Below are 20,494 nucleotides of genomic sequence, written 5' to 3' on the forward strand. Positions count from 1 at the left end.
ACTGACTTTCCCTCTGATTGCTTAATGCCTCTATTGCAGCTTCCCCAGAAAATGGAATCACTACTTGCTTCCCCACTCCATCCTCTTCCCCCCTCCCTTCCACTGCTCCTCCACAAGCTGCTGCCTTAGAGCCTCTGCTTGCTTCAAGTGAACACGGAAGAATTGATCATGCCAGAGAAGACTGTCTACAGGGAGTGCCCCAGGTGGGCCAGTAGGTAAGCTCTCTGCCTGGGCGGGCATTGCGGGTGGCTTCTTTTCTCTCTCTCTCTCTTTTTTTTTTTTTTTTTTGCTGAGGAAGATTAGCCCTGAGCTAATATCTGTGCCAATCTTCCTCTGTTTTTTAGTATGTGGGCTGCCAGCACAGTGTGGCTGCCAATTTAAGTGGTATAGGTCTGCATCTGAAAACTGAACCTGGGCTGACGAAGTGGAGCACGCTGAACTTAACCACTAGGACACTGGGGCTGGCCTATGTGGGCAGCTTTTTTTATAGGCCACTTTGCCCAAGTGCACTTCGGAGGCCCCTGGGCAGCAGTGGGGAGCAGCCAGAGGGGATCTGGCCCAGAGGGATGCATAGTACCTGCACGTTGCGGTTGAGGCTGAGGGCTGGCATGAAGACCCCATCCACGTGGCTGAAGGCTGTGGGGCCCTGCTGCTGCCCGTTGATGAAGAAGGTCAGAGTGTGCTTGTTCAGGTCCAGCAGCACGCCGACAGTGGCCCCCTTGCACACACCACCCTCCGTCCTGGGAAGAGAAACCCCAGGAAGCCCCATCACCACATCTTGCCTGGGACATAGGTGACGGCTCAGGAGCATCACTTACAGGATGCTGGGAATGACCTCACCCGAAAAACACAGCCGCCATGCTGGTGCAGGAAGCTATTCTTCTGGGCTTACAAGCCTTCTCCTGAAGCACTCACCTGTTAAGGGGCCACACAGGAAGACCTTACCCTTCGCATAAGGTTTCTCACCCTAGGGGAACCAGGTTATTCCGTTCCTTGTTTCCTGAGAGTGTCTGAGACCTGGACACCCAGGGAGTTAGGGTTTTGATGAGCGGTCCCTCTTGCAAACATGGAGCATGGAGCATGGGTAAGGAAGGCTCCTTTACCTGCCAAGGAAGGGCACCACCTTGGTGCCCTGTACAGCGTGGACCAGGTGAGGATGTTGAGATGGATGGAGGGGCAGACATCCAGGCCACCAGGAGACTTTAAGAGGCCCAACCCTGCTTCAGCTCATCCTTCTAGAAACATCCCAGGGACTCTTGAAAGGCAGCGCAGGGCAGGGGATGGGTGCTGAATCCGGAATCGGGTCCCCTGCCTGAGTCACCAGCCCACGGGCAACCAACAGTGGATCCTTGAGACGGTATATCGGGGACCTCTTGATAAACGTCAGTGAAACCGCATTTTGTGGCGGTGGGACGGCATATCCACTGGGCGCGGAAGAATCTTTAAGTGAGCAGTTCTCTCCCACGGCCCTGGCTGACCTGCCCGCTCCTGGTGGGCAGAGTCCATTAGACTCTCCCTTCCCTTAGTGGAGGGTTGAGGTCTTAAGAGCTGCTCTGCTCTGATAAGAAGACCATTTTTGGGGGCTGGCCCCGTGGCCGAGTGGTTAAGTTTGCGCGCTCCGCTGCAGGCGGCCCAGTGTTTCGTTGGTTCGAATCCTGGGCGCGGACATGGCACTGCTCATCAGACCACGCTGAGGCAGCGTCTCACATGCCGCAACTAGAAGGACCCACAACGAAGAATACACAACTATGTACCGGGGGGCTTTGGGGAGAAAAAGGAAAAAATAAAATCTTAAAAAAAAAAAAAAAAAAAAGAAGACCATTTTTGTCCTTTCCCCATTGGGACTGAGCTGGGGGCCGATGGTGTGGCAGAGCGCACGGGAAAGTCGTGAGGAGGGCCCGGTGGGCTGACTTGGAGGGTGTTTTTCCCAGACGGTGTGTTTGCATTCAGGTGGGAGGAGGGAACTGGAACCGCGGCCTTGGTGCTATTCAGACAGTGACCACAGGGTGGCGGGAGCGACCAATCTGAGGCGCAGAAGTTTGATTCCCACCCAAGAGCATCCTGCGGTGGAGGTCACGGCTGGTGGCGCCGCCCTGAGGCCCCGTGCTCCCCTCTGCACCTCACCACCAGGCTCCCCACCACACACACAAAGCAGGAACCGGGGTCCTGAGTTACACCCTGACAGCACCACTAACTAGCCCTGTGACTCGGGCCACTGTTTAGCCTTTCTACTCCCCAGTCACAATTGTAATCTGTAAAATGGCGATAACAATGGTACTTTTGTGAGGACTAAATGAGATCGTATTAGTCGGGTGCTTCCTATAGCCTCAGGCACAAAGTAAGTGCTCAATAAATGCCCCCAGTTATTACTCCCACCGGCAGACAGAGTGTCGGTTTGGCTTAAGCAAACAGAGATGGAGCTGGTGGGCCTGGACTCAGTGCCTTTGTGGTTTGTAAGCAGGGAGCAGAGCCTGGGCAGCATATAGGACCTGGGCAACATATAGGACCTGGGCAACATATAGGGCCTGGGCAGCATATAGGACCTGGGCAGCCTGCAGGGCCTGGGCAGCACATAGGGCCTGGGCAGCGTATAGGGCCTGGGCAGCATACAGGGCTTGGGCAGCATATAGGGCCCAGATAGCCTGTAGGGCCCAGGCAGAGGGTGCAGAGGGACAGAGCTGCCTCTTCCAGGCCTCCGGAGATAGGGGTCACTGTCAGGGAAAAGGCAGGAGGGAGGGGTCGAGTCTGCTTCCTGTTCCCCCGGGGATCCTCAGGCAAGTCCCTGCCCGACACCAGGACCTGGGCCATTCGCAGGAACTGCATGCACCCGGAGCACTGAGAGCCTCCAGGGCTGACTCTGCTGGAGCTGGAGCCTAGTGAGGCAGGCTCCTTAAGGCTCCTTGCCTCTCCTGGTGGGGAGAGGATCCTTAGCAGACCAGGAAGGAGACCCCACTGTGGGGAGGTGGCTCCAGGTGGCCACAACTCTGCATTTCTGGGTTCCTTGGCCAACGCTGGTCTCAAGGATTTTCCATCCCCACCATTTCCTACACATAGGAAGGGAGCACAGAATCCCTGGGGGGAGGAAGAAGAGAGCACTGAGCTATGACGGGATGGTGGGAGGGCCCACTGCCTCCTCCGTGTCTGAGGAGAGAGACCAAGGCACCCACAAGTCCCTGGGGTGGCCCAGGCATCAGGGGCATCTTCCCAGGGCAGCCCCAGAGGGCCCATCTTTCCCAGGACCTGAGTTTCCTGTGTCTGCCCTGGTAACACCACTCCCAGGGCCAGCCCCGGGGATGAAGCAGCGCTGGGCATGCCCTTGACAGAGCCATCATCAGTGAGTACCCCAACAGTGCCTGCCGCTCTCAGGCCACCCCTGTTGGAGGGCGCTGCCTGGGCTCAAAGCCCACGCAAGGCTGGGCAGCGGGAGGGGTCACTCCAGCTAAATGACCAGCCATGGCAATGGCACTTGCTCCCTCTGTAGAGACCTGGTCTCAGCCATGAGGGTACGGGCTTTGCAGTGATTCAAGCTCAGGCTGCTAGTGTGTGAAGGAAAGCAGAGCAGAACTGGGAAGAGAACCCAAGTTGCGGAGCCCGGGGGAATCTTGTCGTGCAGCCGAATCACCTGGAACCCTGTGTGCACTGGTTCTGTTCCTGTCTCTGCTGCATGCTCTCATTTGGCTGCAGGCAAACGGTCACTTCTACCTGGCAACTGGACGCCAAAGTGGCTGAAAACACCTCCCCCACATTCCTGATGCCTGAATTTGGGAACAGCAGAAGGGACACTGGTCCCACAGGACCCTCATTCCCAAACACCCCACGTCCGAGGAGAGGAGGGCGGGGGCCTGCAGCGTACCTGTTGGTATGGGAGTTGCAGTGCATGAACCAGCTGCGATTGTTGTCCACATACATGGCCCAGGCCTTGTCGTCCTTGCCCAGCATCATGTCCTTGACCACGCTGGCCCTGGCCACCCCGAAGGCGGGGTCTGGGTGGTTGTCGTACCGGTCTACATGCAGCTCCCAGTAGTGCACGCCCTTGGAGAATGCGGCTGTGCCCAGCACCACCCGGTCGTCATAGCTGCTGCAGGTGGCCGTCTGGTTGTCATTGGATAAAATGATGTCCCGGTGGCCAGAGTTGGGGTCAAATGTGAACCAGGCCACTGGAGGCAGGAGGCAAGAAGAGCTGGGTCAGGGGATAGAATTTGCTAGCAGTCTCTAACCCAGGCTCAGAGACACAGACTCCCTGGCATCTGTCAGAAAGTTGAAACCCATCACCAAATGCTCTTCCCTGTATGATTCACACGTACACACGCACACATGCACGTGCACATGCACATTTCCTTATCTGTGTTCATCCAAGTTCCCAACCCCATGAACCCAACCTTGCTGAGGGACACAGACATTCAGCCCTCAAAGCCCCAAATCTAAATGCATCTCCTGGTGTCTTGGTTTCTAACACCCTACCACGCGCTGCACACACTGTGATGAGTGAAAGAGGAAGGAGGTCTCCATGCCCCACCTCGTAGGTGGGAGATTTGAGACCCAGAGAAGTGAAGAGATGCACCCGGAGTCACAAAGCTCCATTCTCCCCTTCCACAGCCCACTGGATGGTGCCCCCTCCTGCTCCCCCAAGCCCTCAGGTTGTGGGAAGTGAGGTCTTTATTCTAACATTATGACCACAGTGCACAGGGCAAGAACTGCCTGTCTCTGGCAGGAGGGCTCCTAGGGGCAAAAAGCCAGTGAACTCCTCGCAGTTTGTAAAATGACTCTGCAGGCTGCACCGTTTTCAGGAAAACATCCCCAGCTGTGCCCTTGACAAAAGCGTCTGCTCCTGTCCTCTCTCCTCCCTGTCCTTGGGAGACGATCCAGGCATGCCATGTTTTTCTCAGGGCAACCAGAGGAGGTGCTGGGATAAATGATGACAGTAGACATAGGACTGGCACCATCCTGGAAGCCCTGCAGCCGGGGCTGGAATGTGCCCGGTTCAGCAGGGCCAAATCTCTTTGGAACGCGTTCTTCATTTGCATCATCGTTCCCCATCAGATGATCACATCCAATGGACTACTGATGTGCTGTTGTTGCCCGAAGCCTGAAGGGACGCAGTTAGGTATGTAAACCACCAGATCTGAGCTCTTGCACTGGGTATTCGAGAGATAGGTTCCAGCTGTGAGCAAGGCTCCAACCTGGGGCCAGCGTATGCCTCCCTGGCCACTGCACAGCCTTCTCTTCTCTGGGGCCGTCCTACCCACTCTCAGCCCCTCGGAAGTGGGACTTCAGTCTCCCAGAACCTCTCAATTCCTAGTCTCCTTTCGCAGGTCCAGCAAATGGGGCGAGGGAATGTCTCTTTCTTTGATGGCTTGTGGGGACGGAGGTGCAGGCAAGGAGCTGTGTGCCGGTAGAGCAGGGGCGGGGCCGGTGGGAGGTCTATTTCCTGACTGCCAGGGTCAATTCCTCCACCCCCTCACTCCTCATTCTTAAGCAGCTGATACTTTTTTTCCATCCAAGGGGTGAAATGTGGGTTGGGCTTAAGGCCCCATTTTTCTCCTTTAGAAGCTCATCCACATCCTGAGTCTGTTTCTGCCCCCGAGAGACCCCGTGCTCACCGTCGGATGTCTGCAGGACGACGGTTTTACTATAGGGCCCGACGCCAGAGGAGTTGAAAGCCTTGACTCTGGCATTGTAGGTGCTGTTGAAATGAAGACCGTCGATGGTGCACAGGGTCTCCTTGCCGACGTACACTTCCTAAAAGAGAGCCAAGACTGCTCACTAGAGGCCTCTGTTATCTGGAAAATTTCTCTGAGCAAATGGTTCCTGGGCAACACGTAGACATTAAAAGCACTGTCACCCCAATAGAGTTATTGAATAAGGACTACTGGGATGTGGGGCGGCAGGGTCACAGACCATGTCCAGGGTGGGCAGGAACCCTCGCTGCTGGCTGACTGGCCTCTCTGTCTGCGAGGCTGTGGGATGTGATGCGGTCCCAGGGAAGGAGGGAGGGACCACAGGTCTGCAGCCAGCTCGGATGCTGCTTGAGAGAGTCCTGTGTCTGCTGAGGTCAGTCCCGTCAGATGGGACCCTGGACCGCAGGGACCCCAACCCTTCCAGAAAACCCCAGTTCCTTCTCGGGTGGAGCAATAGAAGATTGTTGGTTTCTAATGGGAATTTAAGTTAGAAAACGTGAGCTAAGCATCTCAAGTTAAAAAAATAACCAATAGTCTTAAAAGAAGGGTCATCATACTTGATGGGAAAAAGTAGACAGGAAGGGCGTGGCCAAGCACAGGGGATTCAAGTTGACTTGAGCTGAAACCACTTCTGGACAAGAAGGGTGCTCCACCCCCTCCCCATCTTCTCCCTCTCTGAGGCTGGCATCTTCCATTCCTTGGCCCCCCTGTAGTTGTTTTTTCCTGGCCTCCTGGGAGGGTGAGATGTTTCTGCATGGGACCCCAAAGATCCTTGACTAGCGATTTACTTCCTTCCCCATTCACTTCACACCTACCCTTGTCCTATTAACTCCCTTGGATGCGTAGCCTTACCTCTCCTGTGTCATTGTATTCTGCTGAGCTTGTCTAAAACACGTTTCCTGCTTGGTTGTTGAGGGGGGTTACTCTTCATTTGTCATTCCGAGTTATTAGGCGGTGTATATGGCATTTTAATCCTCACACGACGCTGGGACATTGCTATTATTTTTCGTATTTTACACACAAGGAGACTCGGAGACGGCAGGAAATTTGCCAAAGATCACAGTTAATCCGGTGAGAAGCCTGGGTTTGAATCAGGTCTGTCTGGATTCAAAGCCAATGCTTTTCCCACCATAACACGCTGTTCCTCATAAATTCTAGCCCTTGGATCTGGCTCTTGTGAGTGCCCTGTCTAAAAGGGGAGAGGCCATCTTTATCTGAGCTTCATGGCTGCTTCCTTTAATATCTCAAAACAGTCTTCTCTTTCTTCTTGTTTCAAAAACACGGGCTCTCTTCCTACTTTCCGGTCAAGGAGCTCTTTCAGTTCCTGGCACATGTGCACAACCGGAATGACTGAGCTTCTGACCCAGTGAGTGATCCGCCATTCCTGCCTAAAGCTACCTCATCTTCTCGCTTCCCTAAATTACCCATATTCACAAGGGACTCAGAAATTCCCAAGAGAGTGTGCAGTTATTTCCCCAACTCTTTACATCATGTAGGGTATTCTTTCAAACAAAAAAATGAAATGACATCTGCATAAATCCCTTTGAGATTAAAAAAAGGAATATTGCCCTTGGGCAAGATCTGTCAAATGGGTGCAATTCCCCAGGAGAAGAAATAGCAGAATTGTTAGGACTGCAGTGGTTTGTTAGAATGCATCTTTCTTTATTCTTCTCGGGGTTGGAAAGGAGGAGCTTGAAGAAGACCCAGAGTTTGTGCTCCCTGGTGTCATGTCGACAAAACAACTTGAGAGTAGCCTGAACTTCACTGGGTGAAATCTCAGGGTAGAGATCTATCAGGGGGTCTGTGTTGGGGTGGGGGGCTCTCTCAGGGTTTCTACCAGATGGGGAAGTGGAAGAGGCATTTCTGGCCCCCCCAGAGCCTTTATTGTCCCCATGATATTTCATCCTTGGGGACGTGAATATAGAAGGTCATCACATCCCAACAACCATTTATCAAGTGTCTCCCACATGTGGAGCAGCTTGCCAGGTAAAATAATTAGTGAACCAGGCAAGGCAAGGTGTGATAGAACATTGAGGGACCGGGCAGCTGCGTGAGGGGGGATACGTGGGAGGATCTTGAAGAATAGAGATGATCCGATTAGTGGGGTAGCAAGTACGTGCTGCTGACACCTTTTCTGAGCTCTAACTCAGCCTCAGACCTCTGTCAGTCTTCAAGGAAAAGGCATCTCCAGTTTTCTCTGCGGCCCCCATCTCTGCCTGCTGGGCCCGCCCAGGATGAGCCCTTGGTAGAGACAGCCCATCTGCTGCGAGCCCCGACCCACCAGCCCTCTGTCCTTGGGGCTGATGCCCTCTCTCGTGGCATCAGAGCAAAGGGTAGCCCCGTGGCCTAGTCCAAAGCCTGGGGTGGTTTGAGCCACTCCTGGCCTCCGCTTTAGGACCCCCCCAAAACAAGCAGCAGGGCCTCACCCGGAACTGCCCCCCGTCGCCGTCGTCCAGCTCCAGGATGTAGCCGTCCACGGGGCTGTGGGTGAAGGGTGGCATCCTCCAGGCCAGCGTGACACTGTTGTTGCGGGTGCAGCACTTCTCCAGCTGCAGTAGGGGGACGGGCGGCACTGTGACAGGGACCGGCGGGGTTCAGTGCACAACACCTCCACAGGGCACTGGCACACCCCTGGACCCCTCCCCCATCTCTGGGGCCCCTGACCCCCAGAAAGAAAGGGGGCTGAATTCTCTCACTGGCCACCCTGGGGTCTCTCTGAGCCTCGCCTATGCTCACCTCAGCCCTGGGAGTCTCGGTCTACAGGCAGGCTGCAGCGGAGGCAAGTGAGGGGAGGTGACAGTGTACTTCTCACCCCAGAGGATGTCCTGGAGTCTGGGGTGCGAGAGGCATGGCGGACGCCTCACTCCTCTGAGTCTGTACCCCGAAAGAAGGGCTGTCCTCCTCCTCACGCCCACTGAGAACCTCTGGTTTTGACTCTCAGGTCTGTTTAACTCATAAGCATCTGACAGAGCCACATTGGATGTGCCTCCTAGCCACAGCACAGGCCTATACGGACCCCCTCTGCCGGGCCAGCCTGCAGCTCACCCTGGGCCTGGAATGGTGCTGGGGGGAGAGGGTGTGTGTGCAAAATACAAAGGCACATTTAAACCTTTGCCTGGGAGCATTTTAAAGGCCCAGGGAACTACTTTCAGAAAGGACAGGCAAGCTTAGGGTTTCAGAGACTCAACCCATGGAATTAGGGATTTGAATCAAATGTATCGTAAGTTCTATTAAAGTGAGATTGGGAGAATGTTTTTATTTTCTAGTTGTGTTCAGGTTCAAGAGATTTTAGAAAGAAATATAGTCCACACTGACATTTTTTGTTTGTTTGTTTGTTTTTGTTTTTTTTTTTTTTTGGAGGAAGATTAGCTCTCAGCTAACTACTGCCAGTCCTCCTCTTTTTGCTGAGGAAGCCTGGCTCTGAGCTAACATCCGTGCCCATCTTCCTCTAGTTTATACGTGGGTCGCCTACCACAGCATGGCTGCCAATCAGTGCCATGTCCGCACCCGGGATCCGAACCAGCGAACCCCGGGCCGCCGAGAAGCGGAACGTGCGAACTTAACCGCTGCGCCACCGGGCCGGCCCCCACACTGACATTTTTTAAAGGGAAAATTGCAACATCAGTTTTGTAAAAACTACAGATTTCAGTTTAGCTCCAAAAATTGGGGCACCGTCTTCAGGTTTCAGCTGATGGTTTAGTTGAGTGCAACCCCAGTCTTGATTACAGACTTGGTCTCAGGGCTGGCTGGGTGGAGCCTGAGTCCGGGGGGCCTCAGTTTACTAGTGTGTAGGAGTCCTCTCTTCGTCTCTGGGCTCTGCTGTTCAGGCTCCTGCTTCCTCTGTGAATTCCACTACCCGACCCCGTCTGGAGCCTCCTCCTTCCACACCCCGCTTTCTAGAGCCACCCCTCACTTCCACCCTCTCCCACCCCCACAGCACAGAGTTCCTACTGCCCCTCAGCACCTCCTCGCATTACTCCTAGGGTGGGTGGCATTTCTAAACCACCCCTGACTCTTAACCCCCAAGGTGCAAACTGAGGGTGGGAGTGAGCACAGAGGTGTGCAAGAGACTTGTCTTTTCTTTGGTTTAAAAATGGCTACATATTTTGCAGGTAAGGATTTCCTGAGTTCACAGATTCTGTAGGTGTGGCACTGAGTCCTTTGATATTTTGGTTAAAAAAACCCAAATAGCTTTGTTGGCTCTCCTGAATGTACCCCTGATGTCTCTGGAGAGGCAGCGTTTAGAACGAGACTCTGATTTCTGGCTGTCACTTGCAATTTTAGGACAACTTATGCAAACTTTACTTAACCCTCAGCCTGTGACACCCATGGCTCTCAGAACTCATCTCCTACTATCCTCCACCTTGTTCATTCTGCTCTCACCTCTGACCTTCTTGAAGCACAGAAAACTTATTCCGGCCTCAGGGCCTTTGCACTTGCCATCCCTCTGCCACCTGGAATGTTCTTCCCCTATATTGCATCTCTGTCCTCCTCCTCACCTCGAAATACCCCTCGTGCATCCACCACTGCCCCTTTCCCGAAAAGCACCTTCTTATAGCACCTGCCACTGTCAGACATCATGTTATAGATTTGTTGATGTGTTGTCTATTTGCCTCTCTAAAATATCAACTCAATCTCGTGAGGGAGTTTGTAGACTTGTTTACGCCTGTGTCCTGAGCACCTAGAATATTGCCTGGCACGTGGCTGACACTCAATCAGTGTCTCTGAATGAACAAATGATCCTCTTTTACAAATGGGAAGACGGGCTCAGACTGGGGTGCTACCCGCCCTAGGTCACCCAGCTAGTGGGTGGCTGAGCTGGGACTTGAACCCAGGTCTGTGACTTCAGCATCCCTCCCCTCCCGCTCTGCCTCACGCCAAGTATCACAAGTCTCCCAACGGCACTAAGCTGCCCCCTCAGAGTGGATGCCTCTTGCACTCTGAGAAGAAGCAGCCCTGACTGAACTGGGCCAACCGCGGCTCACCCCTACATTTCATCTGAATGAAGTCCAGCTGGTGGATGGCCTGCAGCAGCGGCTCGCTGTCCAACGTCAGCTCAAACTCTGCAGACACTTTGGGCTCCAGGGCGCCTTTGACCCACTGCTCCTGAGACACCTGGACACGCTTGATCAGGGCATCCGAGATCTTAAAGGGAGCACAGAGTTTAGGGTTTCGATTTGCAAAGGAAAAAGCGCACTGCCAGTGGGGAGGAATGGGTAGGGTCTTCATCTCTGTGGGCTCAGGGACAGGGAGAGGCTGTGACGCAGAGGACATGCAACGACCTCCGCCAGTATGACCCTGGGCAGGTAGCAATGCGTTCTACTGTTTAAATCCTATTTTAATAGTGCATCATGTGAAATGGAAAGAAGCATTTGCTATTGAAAGAAATTAGACTAATCCTGTTTGTGAAGCAAATGATACTTTATAAAATAGACAAAATCATTCTTCATTCATTATACCTCTTTCGCTGGATCTACTTTGCAAAGTGAAACATACTAGTGGCTTGTCCAGGGGCTGAAGAAGGCATTCCCTGTAGCCCCAGAATTCTGAAGCTCCCTCCCCCTGGTGTGTGTCCTCCAGGCTGTTCAAGCTTCTGCTCCAAACTCTCACTGTGTCACCCCCACAGCTCTGCTCTCCTTTGCTGGAAAGGCCTGCTCGTTCGGACATTTACATGTGTCTCTGTAGAGCCATGATCCCATCTACCCTTTTTTGGGACTAATCAAGGAGACTCATCATTTCCCCACACGTGGAGGACTGAGCTCCCGTCTGTATCACTGCCGTGTTCCTGAGAGATGCTCGTGACCCCGCGTCCGCCTGGCTGCTGGAGGGGCACCCAGCAAGGCTTCACTGGCTCTGCAGGCAGTGATCCTTTGTCTAGGCCCACAGGACTCTGCACATGGAGCTAATGGGCCATGTGGATTCTGCTAACTCACTTCTTCCGGGGTGATCTTTCCAGCTTATTTGGCAAAGATTATCCTTTCCCACTTGTGGGGGAAATGTTGAATTGGGGCCTCCAGAAGTCAAAGCATAAATACGTGGCATTTTGGTCCTAGAGAGTATGACGTCTGACCTCCTTGTTTAACGATGACACAGAGCCAGGTTCACAGCTAGTGAGAGGCAGAGTCAAGATGAGAACCTAGGTCTTCTGGAGTCACTGAGCAAAGGAGAATCTACTCGACTCCAAGCTACTGGAAAGGACCTTCCTAAAACTTCGGCTAGCTTGGGGAGTGGCAGTGGAGTTGAAGGAAGGAAGCCGAGCCTGCCTAGAGGCCTCTGGGAGTGGGCTCACCTGTAGGAACCCGGAGGGGTCGTTCTCCTTGATCACCTCCAGGCAGTACTCCATCAGCCCTGTTGACTGGCGCAGCTTCAACGTGCAGTGATTGATCTGGTCCCAAACCATCTGTGATGAAAAGAATCCCTAGTAATCACCTCATTGTCAGAGAAGAGCAGCCAGGAGGCAGCGAGGGTCAGAGAAACAGCACAGAGAAAGCCCTGGAAGAGGCAGCATTGTGTGGACCACTTGGCACCCTCTCCTCTCACTGCTCTGCTCCTGAGTTCCATGTGCCCTCCTTACTGGGGAATAAAATGGACCCACTTCCCAACAAGCAGGGCCACGACACCAACAGAGCAAACTTCCTCGACTCTGGATAGTAAAGCAGAGAAAGTGCGTAATCTGAAACTCTCCATATGACCAATGACCAACTTCTGTCTCCCTTCTTACTGGTTGGCTGGTTGTGGATAACTCGATGGACTCAGGTGCTTTGCTTGTAAACCATGGACCACCCCCCCCCCCCACACACACACACTCATTCCTTCTTTCCTTGATAGTAATATTTTTCGACTCGTTGGGAAATGTCTATAAAATAGATTGAGTGCCCTGGACAATGAAGCAGTCCTTTGTCAATGCAGGGTTCCCTGTCTGGACTACGAGCCCAGTGTCATGTGAGGGAAACCCCCCTGCCCATGGTGGAAATTGGTCACATCATTATTGCTGACTATTGAGTGCACAAGACATCAGAGAGAGCCTGAAGGAGCAGACAGAGCTGGAGACCTCAGAGAGCAAGGCCTTGTCACCATCACTGGTCACTTCTGCTCTGAAAAATGAGGACAGGAGGAGTCCCTCAGACAGACAACAGGAACTTAGAGAAGATGGGGGAGGGAGGACTTCTGACTTGAAAATAGCAGAATTCAGAGCATCTGACTCCAGCTTTGGAGGGAGAGCATGGGTGTTGAGTGTAAGTAGGCCCAAAGCAGCTTGCCCATCCCTTCTTTGCCGCATTCGCTCTTTCATTCATTCATTCACTGAACTAATACTGACCCACTGCCTACTGTGTGCTCCTCTGTGTGCTGGGTGTGGAGGCTGTGATGGGGACTGAGGGCGTCAGTCCTGCGGGTACCTACCTTCAACTTGTGCTCCCTCTCTTTAGTAACCTTGGTGAGCAGCTTGGCTTTCTGCCGCGTTAGAGCATCGACCAGCGCGTCACACTGAGCCACCAGGCAGGCTTCATAGTCCAGTCCATTTTCCTGGGGGAAGCAGAGAGCTTTAGGGAGAAGCCATGCTGAAATCTGGCAAGTGCTGGAGACAAAGAAGGATTTCAGAGAAGCTCATCCCAGAGTTAGCCGTAACGCTATTAAATTGGAAACTGTGTAAATATGAATTAGGGGAGGGGTGCCGTGAATCTCGGCACATCTACATGGGCGAAGATTCCAGAGTCATTCAGACCTTGTTCACAGAGTTTTCAATGTCATGGGAAATGCTCATGAGTGACTGTAAAAAATTTTAAAAAGTAGGCTACAAGTTGTGTACAGCATAGTCCCACACATATTGTGTGTGTGTGTGTGTGTCTGAAGTGATGGAACAATGTGTCAAAATGGTGAGGTGGTCACCTCCTTTGGTGAGACGTTGGTGAACTTTTTCTTAGTTCTGTCTGTTATTCTCTACTTTCCAAAATTTCTGTGACATCTACTTTTGCTTTTTATAGTCAGAAAACAGCAAAATGAATGAAACAGTGCTCTTGCTGTAGGGTCTGTCTTTCTCAGTTCTAAAAAAGATTCCTTCTAGGTCTCTAAGATCAGCGTGGATTCAGACCTCCTGTTATGGGCTGAATTGTGCCTCCTCCCATCCCTGAAATTCATATGTTGACGTCCTAACCCCAGGACCTCAGAATGGGACTGTATCTGGAGATAGAGTCTTTAAAGAGGTGATTAAGTTGAAATGAGGTCGTTAGGGTGGCCCTGATCTGATATGGCTGGCGTCCTTATAAGAAGAGGAGATTGAGACATAGACACACACAGAGGGATGACCAGGTGAGGACACAGCAAGAGGGCGGTCATCTGCAAGCCAAGGAGAGAGGCCTCAGAAGAAACCAAACCTGCCAACACCTTGATCTTGAACTTCCAGCCTCCAGAATGGTGAGGAAATAAATTTCTGCAGTTTGAACCACTCAATCGTACTTTGTTATAACTGAACCAATACATCTTGTGTCTCTGAAACATCAGAAACATGACTTAAAATGCCTTGTGGCTGATTCTGAACTTTAACTTATCAGGAAGGACAACTTTTATGGGCTGATTCAGAATACAGTGTCCTCATCCAGACACTGGAATACCATACGGGTTCATCTTCTGTAGGAACGGTTCCTCCACGCCTGCACACCCATGTGGAGCACACGTGTACACAGTTCCTCCCCTACAGACAAAGCTCCTGCGGCCGCAGCCTATGCCTTATTGATCTGTCGGGCTCAGTATGTGACATGCACGGGTGCTCAGTAATACATTTATTTAAGAAATGATGCGTTTATATTTTGATGTATTGATGACAAGGGAACAAAATCACCATACACAGACACCGCATAGGACCACCTGACCATGCAGAGTGCTGTAGTCCGTCTCTCCAGCTCTCTTTCTACAGTTCTCTCTGACTGAGTTCATGTGAAATCCCTTTCCCGTATCAGGTGTCACACGGGTGTCAATGGACTGAGTGTGTGGGGTATGCAACATCTGAGGCTGTGCAGTAGGACAAGCCAATCTTCTCGTGTTCATCACTGACAAGATGCTCGCCAAGAGACTTTTCCTTTCTTCCTGATACTTTTCATGTACTTCGTGCACTGACTCAACCTCCCCACGCTGGGGCTGTGCTCACCTGGATCTGCTGCAGAATGTTCTTCAGCTGAACCAGAAATTCCTTTGCTTCTTTTGCCTTATCGGAAACTCCATTTAAGGCCTGAGACAGCTGTGCCTAGGAAGATATCACAGATTGAAAAGGAAAATTAGATGTTAAAGGCACACAGTTTGCACTCCATCATACAGGCTTGTGTTTATAAGAAGGGATAGAACCGATCCCACCCATAAGCTGTCCTTACTTATAAAGAGACCACTATTGACTCATGGTCTCTACAACATAGGCTTATTTCTCCAGCAATGGTTGATAAGTATTGATTGACCTACTCTCTTCTATCTGGACCCCAAAGCTGGATAGAGGTAAGGAGCATTCAGCTAATTGGTTCAGGCTGACAGGCCTGCCTCTGATCTTTGTAGAACCCAGGACAAGAAGATAAATAGAGCCGTTGGCCCAGTCCAGCCCCTTCTCCTACAGCTCCATCCCCCATTAGTAGGACACTCAGATGCTTACGGATGGACATCCTAGGTCCTAGGCCAAGCTCCACCCACCCCGCCCCTATGCAGATGGGCCTGGGGGGGATGGGCAGGGAAGAGGCCTGCAGGCCCTGGAAATGAGCTGGAGCCATATTTAGAACTGGGAATCCTAAGGCATCTTCTAGAAGGGGGATACAGGCTCCTGGTGTCCTCCTCTGAGCCCTACAGACTCCACCCTGTGGAGAGGGGTATGGACAGAGGAGGCCCAGAGGGAGCCTCAGCTGCTGGGACCCAAAGGTGGAACTGCAAGCTGGGATCGATCAAATCTATGGCCTTTACCATCATTCTTATTTTTAGTGAAATGTATGTACACACAATCAAATTTGTCTAAAAACCTAGACCTTGAGTTTAACATGACTCTCATTTTTCAAATTAAAAAGCTGAGGATGGAGCAAAATGGAGTCAGAAAGGCCAGGGTCATGCTCTGCTCCCTTTCTTTTCTTTAGGTCTTTTCTCAAATGTCGCCTTGTCAGTGAGGCCTTTCCTGATGAACCTATAAAATAGCCCTCTTGGGGCTGGCCCAGTGGTGTAGCAGTTAAGTTGGCACACTCTGCTTCAGCAGCCCAGAGTTCGTGGGTTCAGATCCTGGGTGTGGACCTACACACTGCACATCAAGCCATGCTGTGGCAGGTGTCCCACATCCAAAATAAAGGAAGACTGGCACAGACGTTAGCTCAGGGAAAATCTTCCTCAGCAAAAAAAAAAAAAAAAAGTAATAGCCCTCTCCCCTCCCCCTGCTTTATTCTTCTTTACAACGTTCATTACTACCTGACATAGCTTTGTTTATTGCCTATTTCCCCTCCCTAAAATGAAGCTCCCTGGAACAGGGATCTTGCCTGGTTTCTTCACACCCAGGAAGAGCACCTGGCACATGGCAGCATATTTAATGCTTTAAATTAATTAATTTATAAATTTTATTAATAGATTAATAAATGTTAATAAATTAATAAAATGAATATTTAATGAATGAATGAATCAAAGAATGTGATTCTTTAGATCATACCAATGGTTCTCAAAGGTGGTCCCTACATCAGCAGTATCAGCGTCCCCCGGCAATTTGTTAGACATGAAAGTTCTCTCCGCTCCAGGCCTACTGATCAGAAACTGGAGGTGAAGCCCAGGAATCTGTCTTTTAACAAGCCCTCCAGGGGGTTCTGATTCAGTTTGAGATCTGCTGGACTGTACAAACACAGCCTCAGCTGAAAATCTCCGAAGAAATGGCGAACGAAGCTATGGAGTGGACGAGAAGACAAAGGGAGACATGTGGAAAGAGAAGGAAGGGGCCTCAGGCCCGGGGAGCAGCAACAATGGTGAAGACAAGGTAAGATTTGGGTTCCGTCCTGCCTGGAGACAGCTGCGAGCCTCAGACTGTGGCTCAGCTAAGATGCAGCTCCTTGGCAAAGATTTTCCTTTCTCCATTGGCTTCACCATCCCACCACCCCACAGCTGATTTAGGCCCCCCCCCAGCTCCAGAGCTCTCCTAGGGTGTGCCACTCTCTATTGCAATAATCTATGCAAGAAGAATATCCGATGGAACTCACGGGAATGACAGAAGTGTCCTACGTCTGCTCTCTCCAATATGGCACCCTTATGTGGCTACCGAGCACTTGAAAGGTGGCTAATGTAACGGAAGAGCTGGATTTTTAATTTTATTTAGTTTAAGTTTCAACCACCACATGTGGCCAGTGGCTACTATTCTGGACAACGCAGGTCTTTGCACCCATCCTTAGAGGGGTCCAGGTCCTAGGACCACTCAGCCTACCCCCGGATAACTGCCTGTGGAAGGAGACTGAGATGTCAGCATCATTCATAGGCCATGGGGGGTATCTTTAGCAACAGGGATTTTCAAATTGAAGTTCCTCAGTGTCCAGAAAAGGGTAGCATCTTCCTTTCTGCCACATGGGGCCCCCTGGGGCTGCACCAGTCCCTCCCCAAGGAGGGGCCTGCCTCCCACTAATCTATATAGTCCTTGATGGTGGGGACGTTGCCTTTTGTCTGTATTTCTAGCCAGTGGTGCTGGCACAAAGTAGAGACTCAAAAACTGCTCCATGGCTGACTGAAAAGCAAAGTGACTGCTTGGCTAGAGGTGCATGCCAAGACAGGACAGATTGCATTAGACCCATCACCACTGACAGTACCCTTTGCTGCCGAGAAGCCCTGAGAGGCCACGTTAGTGAGGGTCCTCCAACCTCCACCCACACTGAGAGCCAGCACGGCTCTGTCCCAGCCCTCCCCGGAGCCTGTTGACCTCCTTCCTGCTTGGCAAGTAGACCATGGAGCTTGGCAAGGAGCCCAAGAACAGAGCGATTTTGAAGGAGACCAGTGACCTTAGGCAAATACCTTGCTGAAAGGGAAATAATCTCAAGGCTCAGTAGACACTGCTTCTGGGCCCACCAGACCTGCCACCTGATCTTTCCCTCTGCTTCTTCTCAATGCCCAGTGCAAACCATTTCACAGCCATTTCACTTGTGTAAGGGCTTAGCCCTGGTCTGCTGGTCTTCGTGAAAGAGCTCCGGACGGTGGTGGGAGGTTGGCCACTACGAAGAGATGTCCCCCACAAGCATGCCCTTGTACTTTTCTCAACCCCAGATGCTTCCTGTATGAAATGGCCACCAGTCACCTCTCCTTGCCCAGGAGACAGCATTGTGGAAACTGGACCTGGTTCTTCTAGTGGAAAAGGAGCAAAGGTTTGTAGGGTGAAGGTAGAAATGGTTTCTCAAGTGACAAGAGGTTTATTTCTTGGTAGTGTATTGGGGGTTTACAGTATCCTGTATGTTGCTTCAGTTTTGTAAGGCACGGGAATCTTCTTTTCCACAGGGACTGTTTGAAGTGTTAGCAGAAGATGCTGAAAATTATCCCTTTCTCATCTGAGAGAAGAGCCTGCACTCTGAGAAATGAGAAAGGATCGTTTTGTCTCTGTGGATATTGATTATACTAAACTCTTGGAAAGAAAGGAAATATCCAGGCAGAAGATCAATTCTTTTAAATGACTAGATGGACTTTAACTTGAATCAAAAGTTGCATTTTATGTCTTCCTATTGCTTTAAAGTTATAATTACATTCCTGTAGAGTCTCTGAGTTTAGAGAAATAGCTTAAAAGAATTTCCATGCTGAGTTGAACAAACTACCTGCCTGGCCCAGAATCACATCTTCCCTGGTAGCCCTGAGGAGTAGCTTCTAGGTACACAGGGCAGTTTTCTGCCCTACCCTCCCATTCTGCATGGTGTTACAGTGCATTATAATGCATTGAGCATGAGGACTTTGGGCTAGTAGGGTGCAAATCCCATCACTCATTAGCCGGGAGACTTGGGAAGATACTTCATCTCTTTGTTGTATAGCGTCATCCCTGTAGCATGGGAATGATAATTGTAATCCGTCTCTCATAAGAGTTCTAACTATTATGCTTAGTCACATAACCCAAGCACTCTGGAAATCCTTTGGGTCTATCATATATAAATTGTTGGACTGAATGTTTGTGCGCCCCCAAAATCCATATGTTGAAGTCTTAACCCCCAATGTGATGGTATTTGGAGATGAACCCTTTGGGAGGTGATTAGGTCATGAGAGTGGAGCTCCCATAGTGACATTAGGCCCTGATAAGAAGAGACATGAGGGAGATCTTGTTCTCTCTCTCCCCTCGCACACACACAGAGGAAACGCCACGTGAGGACACTGCGAGGAGGTGGCCGTCTGCAAGGCAGGAAGAGAGCCCTCACTAAGAACTGAGTCGGCCAGCACCTTGATCTTGGACTTCCAGCCTCCAGAGCTGGGACAAATAAATCTCTGTAGTTTAAGCCACTCAGTCTTTGGTATTCTACTATAGCAGCCCAAATGAACTGAGACATGAATTTACGTAAAGTACCCAACTGGGACCTGTTTATATTTTCGTTTCATATAGCCTCAGAGATAATTTGTGTTTGCTATGGTCTCTGTGGAGGGGCCCCTCAATTTCCTCCTTTTAAACTTGGTCCTTGCTCTCTTATATCAGGATCACCCGAGAGAAGTGCAGAAGATTAGACATTAAGGATCTAGACATGGTTCGGTCCAACCTCTCATTTTACCCACAATGAAACTGAGCTTGCAGTAAAATTTGACAGTACAGGAGCATACAAATGCATTAGCATATTACTATTAAATGGTTTAATGTACAAAAGTGCAGGTAGCATGCCTGACACACAGCAGATGCTCATTAAATGTGTCTTTCTGTGAAATTGCCCAAGATCATACAGCTAATTAGAGGCTATTCTTATGTGAATTTAAAAGGCCTAGAAACTAGGTGCCCCTCTCAAGGAAACCACTGTCCATAGGCTTGAAGTCAGGGGGAGGAATAAGATCCATGTTATTGCAATGTCTAAGTGTTTGACCGTAGCTCATGCCATCTACCAATGTGTGGAGAACATTTTTCACAAGAGCTAGCGAATCCTTCCCTTTGGCACTGTGGACCCCACTGCTAAATGAGAAAAGATGAAGCCCCCGATAGAACTCTCAGCCCCTGTCAACTGGAGTGTAGGGTAGAGTTTGGGGTTCAATGCTGGCCGCATGCATTGAGGGGGGCAATGTTGAGTTACTTGATGAAAATCACCACTTAAATGTCACTGCAGAAATCTGAGTCCTGCATATCCAAATAAATTCCTGACCATTCTCTCTCAAACTGCTCTGACTGTGTCATTTCCCCACTCACCAGTGTGCTCCACTCCCCACTCAATCTGGGTCCAGCCCTACAGCTCAGTGTCCACAACTCTCTGTGCTGCCACCTCTCCAGCTCACCTTCCAGCGATGTCCACATGGTTTCCACTCTTCGGTCAAAATGGACTCCACTGCCCCTGGGTTTTCCTCCTCCTGCCTTGGCTCCTGTAGTCCCCTCTGCCTCATATGTTCTCCTCCTCCTGCTTTGCCTGCTGTTGCCTGTTAATAGCCCATCTGTCTGCGAAGACCCTTCCCAAATGCCACCTCCTCCTGAAACTTTCCTACCATCTCCAGATGGACGATGCCCTTTGAACTCCTTCTAGGACACATCTCACTGTCTTTGAGACAGGCTCAGGGGAGACACATCAACTTTCCCATCCTATTGGCCGACCCCAGCCCCCCGGGGCCCTGCAAGCTTGTCCTGTGCATCACTGTGTGGGCAGCACAGTGCCTCACGCCTAGAATGTGCTCCATAA

The 20,494-nt window shown here is 51.1% G+C and overlaps 1 protein-coding gene across 2 annotated transcripts in view; it reads right to left on the reverse strand.

Moving 5' to 3' along the window:
• The window catches only part of TRIM67 (tripartite motif containing 67), a 53,899-nt gene that overhangs the window by 6,990 nt on the left and 26,415 nt on the right, over positions 1–20,494 (reverse strand). The window contains exons 2-9 of one of the 2 annotated variants that reach the window (XM_001915264.5): positions 14,821–14,916; positions 13,080–13,202; positions 11,968–12,078; positions 10,664–10,823; positions 8,105–8,250; positions 5,601–5,739; positions 3,854–4,157; positions 578–740 (exon numbers count right to left, since the gene is read on the reverse strand). In XM_001915264.5, the coding sequence (XP_001915299.1) occupies positions 578–740; positions 3,854–4,157; positions 5,601–5,739; positions 8,105–8,250; positions 10,664–10,823; positions 11,968–12,078; positions 13,080–13,202; positions 14,821–14,916 (1,242 nt within the window). The remainder of the gene's footprint in view (positions 1–577; positions 741–3,853; positions 4,158–5,600; positions 5,740–8,104; positions 8,251–10,663; positions 10,824–11,967; positions 12,079–13,079; positions 13,203–14,820; positions 14,917–20,494) is intronic. The other variant, XM_023647720.2, reaches the window with a different exon arrangement.

The sequence above is a fragment of the Equus caballus genome, chromosome 1 (genome assembly GCF_041296265.1).
Source record: "Equus caballus isolate H_3958 breed thoroughbred chromosome 1, TB-T2T, whole genome shotgun sequence".
Lineage (NCBI taxonomy): Eukaryota > Metazoa > Chordata > Mammalia > Perissodactyla > Equidae > Equus > Equus caballus.